A 14,857-nucleotide genomic window follows, 5' to 3' on the forward strand; every position below is an offset into this window, starting at 1 on the left:
AAAAAATCAGGGCCCTGAAAAGTTTTTGAATTTTGCCTTAGGGTACTTGAAAAGTACTTGATTTTTTAGGAATTAGAATAATACTAATCTTTCTTACAAAAAAGCAGTAAAAAAAATAATAAATAAATTCAAAGGAAAATTATAGAAATTCTGATAAATACAATTTTTAATGCTTGAAGTAAAAGGGGGTTAAAGAAGATGTAAAACTTTTCTCTCCTAGATTTTTCACAACCGATTGTTGTTCCTCTCTCTGATGTTTTGAAAGCTGAAATTTCCAGCAAATTTTAGGTTTTGTAGTCATAGTTTTCGAATGATATATAGTGTTTAATCGATTTAGAAATATGTCCAATGTGTTAAGTTCGTTATTACAACAGGTTAATATTGTTATCCTATTTTTCCTTTTAATTTACGCATAAAGGGTAATTAATTTTTTATCATTTATAACCAAATTTTTACATTTAATTTTTACTGTTAATAAATAAAACTTAGTTCTACTGGTTTCATTGATTATGAATAAACATTGTGATTCACATTAAACTGATTCTTGATTTACGGATCGAAATTCATATAAAATGTTCTATGACTTTGCGATTTATAAAATGTGATTTATGAATCATATATTGAATATTACTTTAAAGTGATTTGCAAATTACTCATCAGGATTTACACATCATGATTCCAATTAAAGTTATTTCTGAATCATATACCGTGATACGTATTTAAATAATTTTAGAATCTGCTTAATAATTTTCATTCTAGTTGTTTATTGTCACATTGCGATTCACAAAAGAGAGATTTGAGAATTATCATTTGCAATTCTCATCAAAATGATTAAGAATCACTCGTAGCTGTTCTATATAAAGCACCTTTCGATTCACAAATTTGCAATTTGCATCATAATGATCACAATTCACATGAAAACTATTAGCTAATCACTCAACAGAATTCATATTGAAATGATTTATGTATCACACATTGTGATTTACTTCTTGTCAGTTCGTGCGTTTTGTATAATTTGCTATTTATATTTTTCCGACTTAAGAAACAAACCGCAATTCAATTTCAATTTACAAATCACACACTGTGATACCTGATTTACGCAATCTTTGAGACTTACTTCACTTTTCTTATAATTTTGATTTACATTTAGTATATATAGATTCATTTAAATGTGATTTAAAAATTACGCTTAGTGCAAATTTCGCATATTCACCAAATTTTGAAAATCACGCTTCACATTTTATGGATATATTTTAAAGAACTTAAAGCTTTTTAAGTCTTAGTTAGTTTTCTGTAAAATATTGTTCTACAATTGTTTTTATTAATGTATTATGAGTAATCAAAATGCATTACTCATTTTCTGAAGTAACAAAATAGATAATTTGCTATTAAAATTGAAACAGATATGCTAAATATATATATTTTGATATTTTATTTAATTATATACATTTCCTGCAACCTAAAATTTGATCTAATATATTAAATAAAAGTATTTATATTTTAATAACCGTGCAATTACACGAACTTTATCAATTATTTATTATGCTTGTTTAATGTAATATGCATTATTCATTCACTCAATTTCATTAATTCTAATTCACTTCATCAAGTTTTTCAAGAAAAGTTTCACTGATGCTAGTTTTTAAATGTTGGCTAGTATCCTATGTCAATTGGAGTTTTTTAAATTTTTTTTTTATTTTTAGTCAATCGGAATATTTTAAAGTGATTGAAAACAGCAATGTAACTATCAACCATTATTATTAGATGATACATTTAATAAATAATTTTTTGTTTTGTCAAATACGCATTGTACTTTAAAAATATACAATTTCTGCTTCTACGTTATTGTAAAATCTAGTTGACATGTAAGTTAGCATATAACTGTAATGCCGAATAGGTCATTGAAAAATTTGATTTTAGTTCCTTGAAAGTCATTGAAAAGTCCTTGAATTTTTTTTTAAAAATTGAGTCGGAACCCTGTAGTATTAGAGAGGTACGTTGTGGAAAGTAGAAAAAATTCTGCCACAGGGATTAATTCTATTACAACTCCCTTGGGGTCAGATAATTTGATTGAGTCAACTTAGTCAGGTAATATTAAGTTTAAATTTTACCCCCAAGAAAACTAGAAACTTAATCAGTGTCAATACAATAAAAAAAAATTGAGATATTTTAATTGAATAATTTTTAATTTTAATTAAATTATATATATATACACACACAGTGCACTGCACACGCACAAACATATATATTTGCATTTATATTTTTTACGGCATATTCTTATTTTATTGAATAGATAATAAAGTTTTATATTTATGTGACAACTTGATTTTATTTTCATTGTGTTGTTTATTGCAGTATGTTGATCGAATCGGGCAATTATTTTTTGGTCTCTCTCCTCCACCAAAGCAACAAGGAATCTTTGGTAAATATTCTTGTTCATTGTATTTTACTTTTGCTTACTACATTAATTCATTCTTATTAACGTGGATCAAGTTTTAACCAGTTGAAAATCGGCACTTATAAAACTATGGTTGACTTCAACAACTTTTATAAAATAAAATAATAGTAACATAAGAGCCTTGATAACTCTGGGGATAGAGTGTTCACCTTCGAATAGAGCGTTCGCCTAACAAATTCCGCATCCGACTAGCACCAACCACAGTGCTGACGTAAATTATTCTCAGTGGTAGACAAATCATGAGTTAGAGTTGCTTTGCCATCGGGTTAACCGTGGGTCCAAGTTTTTGTGGTCCATGTAACGCAAAAGCAGGTCAGTTCCATCAAAAAGTCCTCTGCAAAGGCTAATTTCCCCCAATACTTCATCCAGAAATTCCTTGTCTTCTAGATTGGGTTCAAAATTACAAATCTACGGAGTTGAACATTAGTAGTCGTAAACCATAAAAAAAATTGGATCAACTGTTCAACGACGGATATAATTATAAATAAATATAAATTAGAAAACTATGATGGAAAGATCAATTTGATTATTAAAATAAATTGTTTTCGATAATCATTTCCAATACCATACTTGCCAAGAAGAGAAGTGTGATAATTTAGATGTGTCTAAAATATTTTAGTTATCAGTTTAGTAATTTACATGAAATTTAGGTTATTTCACAAAGTGAACTAGATTTCTTTTTAAGTTAAAGTGTTTCTTTTTAGTTGTATATATTTAAAACACATAATATTATTCATTTTTAACTTGCAGGTAACTTAATACAGTCGCTGTTTGAAGGTTTTGATGATTCAATCAATGAAGAAACGGAACCCACTGCTGGGTCTTCAAAGGAATCCTCATTTAGAATTCAGCAAGATGAACTAGATTAGTTCTCAAAATTGTATATATATATATATTATTATTATATAATAGCCTATTCTATATGGTAGCTGGTTTTGTATAATTGGGCTACTTTCTTTAATTCTAGACCAATCAATCTTAATAGCACATTATGATTTTCTTAATATTAATTTTCAAAACTGGCTATAAATAAACTATTTGTTTATTCAAAGTATTTCAAATTCTTGAATTTACATTTTAGACATGCTTTGTTGTTTTATAGCATGCCAAAGAAGTGTGATTTTTAACATATTAATGCCAGCTTGCTATGATGGTTAAATCTTGGTGAAATTTTTTTTGCTCTTAATTATTTTATTAACTGACAACAGAGTTGTTCACATATTTAAATCTAAGTGTTATTAAAATTATGTTCTAACGAAGATTATTAATATTTTAAAATTAAGTTATATTTTTTTATTTATAGTGTGTTTTTAATATTACGAAGAATAACAAAAATGCTTAGGCACACTATGTATGAAAACTATATAAACCTTAATTTATTTAATAAAAATTGTAACTTGAATAAAGTGCATTATATTTTATAGCATTTTTGTGACCTTTGTTTATTGGTTGTTAATGTGTTAACGCAGTGGACTGGTTGTAAAGACACAGTTCCTGGTAGAACACCGAAGTCAAGCATCCCTGGCTGCGAGTGGGTGGGTGACCACTTTGACCAAGGGTGCGCAGTATCGATCCTCGTTAAACTGTTCTACCGTAAAGCGCTTGACTTTGCTCGCAGGCCGTAGGGCTACGAAAGCAGATGAGCCATCCCTCTGCAGAGGATCGAAATTGCAATGGCATGTCTACAGATCATCCTCGGGGATCTTTCCCTGACCATCGCCAATAACCCATTGTGCATCTGTAGTGCGACGTAAATAAGATCTTTTAGTTAATGTGGCACATGCTTTATAGATCTTTATCATACTTTTTATGCCATTTAAAACTGGTTGCATGTGAAAATATGGCTATATATACACACATACATTTAGAGTATATTTTAAGTAATTTTTTTTATTTAGACCAAAACTTGCCCCGTCCTACGAAAAAGGTGCCACCATTCTTCACCAAGTGAATAATGCTATAGTGTCTCTAGCTTCACTACCAGATGACAGTCTTTGACTTTTTGCTATATGGTGCAGAGCTCCTACCCATTCACTATTTCCCCTATAAGTCTTTTTTTTCTCTCCGTCAGTTATTAAAGTCACTTTTGACTGAGAAAGGTTACTTAAAAAGGCTAAAATATAACTATTTGTTCACTTTTTAAAAAAATTAGTCAAATATAAAAATTATAAAATATCTTTTCACATAATATTTAATTTTTAAAAACTTGCAAAAATTTAAAAAATAGTTCAGTTTTTGCCCTAAAATGGTGCCATCAAAGCAAGTGCTTGGTTCCAGTTAAAATGTTGAACTAGATCTTTTCTTAATTGAAATCATATTAAAAATGGTGCAGTATTTGAAGTTGCTGTTGGCCAGTCAAATATCAAATGGGTTAGTCAGTTTCTCGCTATAGTGCAGATATTGATAGGGATTTTCCCCCCCCCATTCAGGCAATGTTAAAATAAAGCATATCTAAGAGACCTTAACAAACAAAAATGTATGTTTTTCATGCATTACCATTATAGAGGAAACTTAGTAATGAAAGGCCCTCTAATAATGGCTAGTTTGAACAGAATTGAAAGGGTATTAGAGATTTTGAAGCAGTTTAGTGAAAATCAAAGACAGAATATAATTAAGCTGTTTACAGAAGCAAATAAAAGATTAACACAAAATTACAAAGTAAATATTAAAGGGAGACATGGGGTATTATATATATTCAGAACATGAGCAATATTTTTCTAAAATCATACGATTCTATTTTAAATATACGTAAAAAAAAAACGTAATATTGCAATTAGATTACCATATAAAAATTTTTTTTGTTTGTTCTGAAATAGAACTTACTATGGTTGACAGCACCGGAAATTGAATCACGCACTGCAGGATTAGCAATATGGTGCTACGTACTACGGCCACCCGGTTGTCGAATGCAATTCCAACTTATTAAGTCATTTCAGCGGTCCATCTTATATTTCACGTAGTATGTTATAATATCTGTTTGAGTTTCATATTAAGGGGAAATATGGGACATTTATATATAAGCTGTAAATGAGCAACAATTTTCTAATTTATGCCTTAATTATTTTGAACAAAAGCAAGATATTATAATTAATTATTTCTTTTATTTTAGTTTTTATTTTCTGTTTATTTTTGGAAACTGTGACAGACAAAATTAGCTGGGTTGCCACAGGCAACTAAAATGCAACTATTTTTGGCATGAGGCGACTATGGCAACTTTTTTTGCCTGAAAAGGCTAAAAAAGCAACTATTTTCAAGAAAAGGAGACTATTGGGAGACTTTTCTGTACTCCTAGAGATTTTTTTTTTCAAGCATAAATTAGTGAAAAATCTGCCCCCCCCCCCGCTAGATAGTTCCAGAACACACTGAACTTTTTTTTCTTAAAAAATAAAAAATTTTGAATTGCAAATTTGAGTCTTCACTTTTTAATTCTTTCAATCTGCACAAATTCCATTGTCTGTTTCGTTTCTCGATCACCTTTTCAATGCTACAAAATTCTGCATAATTTTTTTTATTTTAAAAAAAAGCAAACTATTTTTTAACGGAATGACAATGCATGAATTTCGAATTTTAGTAATCATTTTTCATATATATATATATATATATATATATATATATATATATATATATAAACATTTATATGAAAATTATCATATTTACCACCAACTTGACTGAATGGATCATGGTATATGACAAGACATTAACAAAATTTCAGTCATATTTTTGATGAATTTTTGTTCTTATTAGGCAACTATTTTCCTAGTTTTTGGCTGCTATTTTCAGGCTACTAAAAGCAACTATTTTGTTGATTTTTTTCTGTGGCAACCCTGAATTAGGCACTGAATAAATGTAATGTATATGTGCATATACCACTTTTATTATTAACACACTTATATTTTATAAACCTTACCTTATTGTGAATAGAAAAAGAAAATTTTCTTCTATTCAAATTTTTAAAAAAACAACCGTGTTCTGAATTTGAAAAAAGAACAAGCGGTGCCAACAATTTGATGCTTCAAATCATTTGTCCCTCTAAGTTCAACTGTATGTCAAGCTTTTTAAGTAATTTCTGCAGTTTGTCGAGGCAACCATATTATGCTACACCCTCTCTATAATAACTTCACTTGGTAAGGTAGCATATAATAGTATAATATTAGAATGATAGGTTAGTAAAATAATAGGAAGTAGCGGGAGTTATACTTATGCAGTGTGTGAACAAACTTTCCTAATTTTAACGCTTTTATTACACACAAGAAAATTGACTATGCTCAGTAAATTATTATACTATATATAGCTCTGCTATAGATGTTATAGCAATTTACTATTAAATTATGTAGAGCTTCATTTTAAAAAATTATATTTAAGAAAAATAAATATTATTTTATTTACAATATTGTATCGTAAATTTCTATTATAAAATTTTTTTTTTTGTAAGTGCGTATATCATAAAAGTGTTTATGTAAGAAAAATTTAGTTCATATATTATATATATACATACATACATATATATATATTGTTTATTTATAACTCGACCTGCCCTTTTTAAGGGCATACGAATGTAGATTCATAAAACATATATTATACACACATAAAACATCAGAAATTATATAAAATCACAGAAATTTAAAAATCACAGATGTCAGTGGCAACAGCCCGACAGAAAAAATACAACATTACAAGTAACAACACAAAAAAAGCACTCACTCAAAGGATCACTTTGTTATATATATATATAACAAATGTTAAAATTTCAAATGTTATTAGGTACATGATTTTTTAAGTTTCCTGAAAAATAATTGCGATGAGAAAATAATTTTGTGTATATTAACTAATATTCATATTATGTTCAACAACTTGTGCCAACTAATGAGAAATGTTTTCCTTTGTATTCATTAATCGATAAATTTTTCTTTTGAATGGTTAGATTAAGGAACATATCATCAGTTGTTGATATTGTTTTTTTGTTCTCCAAGTCACAGAAGTATTACTCACTCACAATTTTTATTATATTTAGTTTCAATAACCCTTCTACTTATAATTTAGAAGGAAAAAAAAAGAATTTTTTTCATTTGATTTATAAAGACATCTTTGCTTCGTATTTTTAAATTACATTTGTTTAATATTTATCAAACTTTCTTCAAATTCTGGAATACGCTTCCATAACACAGGATTTCGTAATCTTTCTTATATATTTTTATTTTATTTCAGATTGCCATTTTATTCATTTAAATAAAAAATGATTTTAAATAATTACTATTTCTTAAATTTTATAAGTCTCTTACAATATATATCCCTTAAATTACAATTATATCACTAAATATCATATTACTTGAAAAAAATTGTTATACCGTTATTAAAAGGATTCATAAAGTCTCCTGTATTTAAATATATTATATTTGTTTCTTCTAATTAAAGTAAAATAGTAACAAAACAATATTAAGGCTTTAATATGTAGTTTATAACCAACCATTACCACAGTTTAGTTTCTCAAAAATAGTTGTATCATTAAAGGGACAATAACATAAGGGACAATTTTCTTTAAATAATTATCTGTATTTTAAGAATATAAAAATAACATTAAGCATCTTATGTATAGAAAAATTAGAGCTTGTTTAATTATGAAGCATACGCATTCTTATAATGTATCTTCATAAGGATACAAAAATCCCTCTTTTCCCCAAATATTCCAATGATTTATATTTCTCTTTTTCTTTAAAAACAACGCTTAAAACTAATAAAATTTATAATTAGTTTCAAAAGTTTTTTATAAAAAAGAAGAAAAAAAACTGGCATTATAGTTTTTATACCGTTGACTTTACAATTAATTCGATAACGACATCGTTTTTTTTTCTTCTCGAATATTAACTGGTCGCCTATACAACGTATTAGATGTGATTACAAAACACCCTGTATGATACACAGACGTATTTTAAGTGATCATTAATTAGGTAATTTTGACAATTAAAAGCAAAAAATTTACTAAGATTTATCGTCTTTTTTTTCATTTAGAAGAATGACGATTCTTCTTTTAAAAACAAATAATAAATCAGGTAACAAATACACGTATGGATGGGTGATCGTGTAAAGCTAAGGGTGGTGGCGCTAGTGGTTAAATTGCTCTCGCAAGACTTCCGGGCTACTGCTTCCGATATATTTTTACGTCGCAGATTGAAAAAACGCGCCATCACATTATTGCATTATATCTTTTACAGTATTTCACATGTACCGAGTTCTTTCTTTCAGCCTTTAAACTTCAGCATTATCATATTAATATTATAATCATTAGAATATTTTCTAATTAGGCTAACTTAAAAAGATATTTTTGGCGACATTTTATTCAAATGTAGCCAAATAAGGGATAAAATACAAAACATGGCAAACCTTAAGAATTATTCACAATGAGATACTAACTTTCCAAATTTTTTTTTGGCCTTGCGACCACTGAGAATCAACACATTTCTGAAAGCTCTTATGAATGGTACAATTATGTTTAGATTTGAACCCAAATTGCAATAACAAAACTGCATAGAATATTAGGCTTGTTCACACATCGCCTCGTAGTCATAACATAAGCGGAGGGATACACCGGAAATTTTCTAAATTTCTTCCGGTTTAAGGACGCTTGTTATTGTTTACATTAGGCCACCCATTCATACAAGAAATACTACTCAAAATAACTTCTATGGCTTCAAAATGCCCCTGAAATAGTAATCCGGAAGTATAGGCAGTCAAAAGCTTGCAGCGCTCTCTAGTGTAGAAATCATCATACATAAAGATAGAGACCCCCAAGAACTTGAAAGACAGTGAAGACGCATCCCGGGTGACGGCGGGATTCGAACCCGATACCTCCACGCTTTGCACAGCGTTTGGAGGGTGATAATGCTCAGCCTAACTCCAATAAATAGAGTTTTTCACGATGTTCGCACTGACCAGCTTTTTAGTAACCCTATTTTTCGGTGATCAGCTGAAATAGATGATCACCAACCTATTTCTTCCTTTTTCAGCTATTATTCGCTCTTTAACCGAATCTTTCAAGGCCTGTAAAGTCTTGTACCACAACTGGAGACCATAATATTTTAAACATAACTCTAGCTTATTTGTTTATAAATAACGATTTAATGAGCTACAATGGTAAGCTATCAGAGACTCTTGAATGATGACCTTAAATGGTGTTAGAGCATACACACAATAAACTACTAAAATTTAGATCGGTAGGCAGATCAGGATAACAATCTTTGACTTTTTAGGATCTAAAAATTACGGACACCTTACATTAGAATGGATTCTAAACCAAATGATTGGATAAATTTAGTTTTATCCATCACTCAGCAGTTAGCACGGAAAATCGAACTCTAGCCTATGCCGTGGTTGGCGAAGATTAAACTCACCATATCCCCAGGGCAATGAACAAACTGAAAAAATGTTTCTAGAGCAGATTACAACTGAATAGTATGTGATTATTACACATAAAATTCATAGATTTCACTTATTGTTTCATACACACATCAATTTCTGCGGCCAAGTATAATTTGTAAGCTCTTGTCCATCGGAAGAGCCACTGTTACAGATGGAAAGTATAAAGATGCATTCACTATTATGGTGAAACCTTCACGTTTAAGAGCGTTTGATGATTCCGAGGTGTTAAATAAATTTCATCAAGACATTCACTATTCAAGGAACATTACCAAATTCATCTGCTTTAGTCAGACATCGCTAAATGAGTTTCAATTACATCCGAATGAGATACAAAGCGCTTCATGAAAATTATGAGGGGGGCTTCCCCTAAGACTGAAGCATGCAGATAGCAGGTTCGAATCCCCTCTCTTAATTCTAAAAATATCTTTGCAGATCATTCGCTAATTTGTGCTATTTGTTCGCCAACTTGAAGGATTGCAGACTAATTTGTAATGGGCACACAAGCCTTCATACGCATGCGTAGAAAAATAATTTATGTCTCTCTGACTGAGTGGTCTCACAGAAGTGCTTAGACACGTAAAAATAGAGAGTTCGAATCCTAACATATTTGTGCTATCCTTCTCTAACTTATATTTTCTCTCCGACTTGTTAATGGCTAATGAGTTTTACTTAGTAATGGGCATATTATTTAGTTTTTGATAAATATATATGGGCACACGGTGGTTAAAAAAACGGACTTCGTCTCGGTAGAACCTGGGCACGATTCTTAACTCCACTAAGACCCACCGAGTTCATGCGATATACGTGCTTGTAAAATCAGCAGTGCCATGAGTACAGGTGCCATGTCTACTTTTATGTTACTGATATGCATACTCTGAATAAAGTATGTTCGAACTAAACAAGCTCTCAAATTTTTTATTAATATATCTTGACATATAGATTGTTTTATAACAAACTGATGCTCAACTCTTGTTTTAAAACCTGTTTCGTACAAATTTCGCATTGCAAATTGACCAGCTTTACCTTAGCGATATGTATAGTCTGATTTTAGCGTGAATGGAAAGACAAGTTATTTTTTAAAATTTTCTATTAATATATTTTGAAACAGTGTTCAAAAACACTGACAAGAAAATGTTGAAGAGTCACGGTAACATCTGATCGATATTATTAAGGAAGGTCTGGGTTAAATATAATATAATATATATATAATGTCTTTACAAAGCACGATAATCAACCCAAATTGAATAAAAATAAGATAAAAATAAAATAGATTTATACAGTAGGAAAATAATCAATGAGAGAAAACACCCCATGCGTGCTAGAATATCCAAAATGTTACATAAGAAGTCGAAAAAGAGCAAATAAACTGATTTTCCTGGATTTTTCCAGTTTTTTCCCATTTCCCCCCAAAAAAAATTATTTCCTACATGCAAGACCCTCCAGAATATGGAAAAACACATAAAAAAAATAATACAATTTAAAATAAAAAAAACAAAAAAAAGGAAATTTTTTGAAAATTTGTCCGTCCCTGGGATTCGAACCCAGGACCCATCCCTCCAGCAGCGAGTTTGCTTGTCTGGTGGCCTACCTTCCAGTCCACGGTGATACGCGAAGCCTACCACAGTTTCGCTTCAAAAGCTCTCTCCTCTCATCTTCGCAATATACCTTTAGGGACCAACTGTGACCCCCCTAATTGACCTATAAAAATTCTCTTCTGCAGCCTTGTTTGGACCATAGACCCCAACTTAGGGTACGAGTTTGAAAATTATACCTTGATATTAAAGTGAGCTAAAGGGTCTTGAAATTTGAACCTTTCTCGAGCCATTTATTTTTTTATTCTTTTTTTTTATTATTCCATTACGCTTTCTTTGCTGGATTTCACACACAGAAAACACCCCATGCGTGCTAGAATATCCAAAATGTTACAAAGGAAGTCGAAAAAGAGCAAATAAACTGATTTTCCGGGACTTTTCCAGTTTTTTCCCATTTTCCCTATAAAAAAAATTATTTCCTACATGCAGGACCATCCAGAATATCGAAAAACACATAAAAAAATAATATAATTTAAAGAAAAAGAAAGCAAAGGGAATTTTTATACACTAATTAGGGGGCGCATAAACGGCCAAAATAGATTTTATTAATTTACCGGAAGGAAGTTCTTTAAGCTATATATTCGTGAAAGCAGCGTGTGAGTCGTAGTGTGGTTGTTAGCGCTATGGGAAAAGAAGTTTTTAGACTCGATGATCAGGGGTTCGGTCCTTGTCACGGATTAATTTTAAATTTTTTTTTCTACTTAATTGATTTAATTTTTAAAATTTTTTTTCGATATTTTAACGTGAATAAAGTGTTATATATATAAAAATAATTATTTTTCCTTGGGAGAGAGGGAATAATAGCTGAAAAACGGATGAATTTCGATTCCGGAGCTACGTACACGACTCACTCCGTAACTCCCTTTAATATTAACATATAATTTTCAAACTCTGCCAGAAACTAGAGTTTTATATACCATACAATCGTACCAAAGGGAATTTTTATACACTAATTAGGGGGCGCATAAAGGACCAAAATAGATTTTGTTAATTAACCGGAAGGAAGTTCTTTAAGCTATATATTCGAGGAAGCAACGTGTGAGTCGTGGTGTGGTTGTTAGCACTATGGGTAAAGAAGTTTGTAGACTCGGTGATCAGGAATTCGGTCCTGGTCACGGATTAATTTTAAATTTTTTTTTCTACTTAATTGATTTTATTTTTTAAATATTTTTTTCGATATTTAAACGTGAATAAAGTGTTATATATATAAAAATAATTATTTTTCCTTGGGAGAGGGGGAATAATAGCTGAAAAACGGATGAATTTCGACTCCGGAGCTACGCACACGACTCACTCCGTAACTCCCTTTAATATTAACATATAATTTTCAAACTCTGCCAGAAATTAGAGTTTTATATACCATACAATCGTACCAAAGGGAATTTTTATACACTAATTACGGGGTGCATAAACGGCCAAAATAGATTTTGTTAATTAGCCGGAAGGAAGTTCTTTAAGCTATATATTCGAGGAAGCAACGTGTGAGTCGTGGTGTGGTTGTTAGCGCTATGGGTAAAGAAGTTTGTAGACTCGGTGATCAGGAATTCGGTCCTGGTCACGGATTAATTTTAAATTTTTTTTCTACTTAATTGATTTTATTTTTTAAACATTTTTTTCGATATTTAAACGTGAATAAAGTGTTATATATATAAAAATAATTATTTTTCTTTGGGAGAGAGGGAATAATAGCTGAAAAACGGATGAATTTCGACTCCGGAGCTACGCACACGACTCACTCCGTAACTCCCTTTAATATTAACATATAATTTTCAAACTCTGCCAGAAATTAGAGTTTTATATACCATACAATCGTACCAAAGGGAATTTTTATACACTAATTACGGGGCGCATAAACGGCCAAAATAGATATTGTTAATTAACCGGATGGAAGTTCTTTAAGCTATATATTCGAGGAAGCAACGTGTGAGTCGTGGTGTGGTTGTTAGCGCTATGGGTAAAGAAGTTTGTAGACTCGGTGATCAGGGGTTCGGTCCTGGTCACGGATTAAATTTTAATTTTTTTTTCTACTTAATTGATTTTATTTTTTAAAATTTTTTTTCGATATTTAAACGTGAATAAAGTGTTATATAAAAATAATTATTTTTCCTTGGGAGAGAGGGAATAATAGCTGAAAAACGGATGAATTTCGACTCCGGAGCTACGCACACGACTCAATCCGTAACTCCCTTTAATATTAACATATAATTTTCAAACTCTGCCAGAAACTAGAGTTTTATATACCATACAATCGTACCAAAGGGAATTTTTATACACTAATTAGGGGGCGCATAAAGGACCAAAATAGATTTTGTTAATTAACCGGAAGGAAGTTCTTTAAGCTATATATTCGAGGAAGCAACGTGTGAGTCGTGGTGTGGTTGTTAGCACTATGGGTAAAGAAGTTTGTAGACTCGGTGATCAGGAATTCGGTCCTGGTCACGGATTAATTTTAAATTTTTTTTTCTACTTAATTGATTTTATTTTTTAAATATTTTTTTCGATATTTAAACGTGAATAAAGTGTTATATATATAAAAATAATTATTTTTCCTTGGGAGAGAGGGAATAATAGCTGAAAAACGGATGAATTTCGACTCCGGAGCTACGCACACGACTCACTCCGTAACTCCCTTTAATATTAACATATAATTTTCAAACTCTGCCAGAAATTAGAGTTTTATATACCATACAATCGTACCAAAGGGAATTTTTATACACTAATTACGGGGTGCATAAACGGCCAAAATAGATTTTGTTAATTAGCCGGAAGGAAGTTCTTTAAGCTATATATTCGAGGAAGCAACGTGTGAGTCGTGGTGTGGTTGTTAGCGCTATGGGTAAAGAAGTTTGTAGACTCGGTGATCAGGAATTCGGTCCTGGTCACGGATTAATTTTAAATTTTTTTTCTACTTAATTGATTTTATTTTTTAAACATTTTTTTCGATATTTAAACGTGAATAAAGTGTTATATATATAAAAATAATTATTTTTCTTTGGGAGAGAGGGAATAATAGCTGAAAAACGGATGAATTTCGACTCCGGAGCTACGCACACGACTCACTCCGTAACTCCCTTTAATATTAACATATAATTTTCAAACTCTGCCAGAAATTAGAGTTTTATATACCATACAATCGTACCAAAGGGAATTTTTATACACTAATTACGGGGCGCATAAACGGCCAAAATAGATATTGTTAATTAACCGGATGGAAGTTCTTTAAGCTATATATTCGAGGAAGCAACGTGTGAGTCGTGGTGTGGTTGTTAGCGCTATGGGTAAAGAAGTTTGTAGACTCGGTGATCAGGGGTTCGGTCCTGGTCACGGATTAAATTTTAATTTTTTTTTTCTACTTAATTGATTTTATTTTTTAAAATTTTTTTTCGATATTTAA

General features: G+C 30.6%; 1 protein-coding gene across 1 annotated transcript in view; it reads left to right on the forward strand.

Annotated features, from left to right (window-relative positions):
- Positions 1-3,884, forward strand: part of LOC107440104 (Golgi to ER traffic protein 4 homolog) — a 35,171-nt gene extending 31,287 nt beyond the window's left edge. Inside the window, exons 8-9 of the mRNA XM_016052909.5 lie at positions 2,356-2,422; positions 3,209-3,884. Coding sequence (XP_015908395.1) covers positions 2,356-2,422; positions 3,209-3,327 — 186 coding nt within the window. The 3' untranslated portion in view covers positions 3,328-3,884. The remainder of the gene's footprint in view (positions 1-2,355; positions 2,423-3,208) is intronic.
- Positions 3,885-14,857: the final 10,973 nt, after the last annotated feature.

This window comes from Parasteatoda tepidariorum, chromosome 1 (genome assembly GCF_982258835.1).
Source record: "Parasteatoda tepidariorum strain Cologne lab strain chromosome 1, Ptep-v5.0, whole genome shotgun sequence".
NCBI lineage: Eukaryota > Metazoa > Arthropoda > Arachnida > Araneae > Theridiidae > Parasteatoda > Parasteatoda tepidariorum.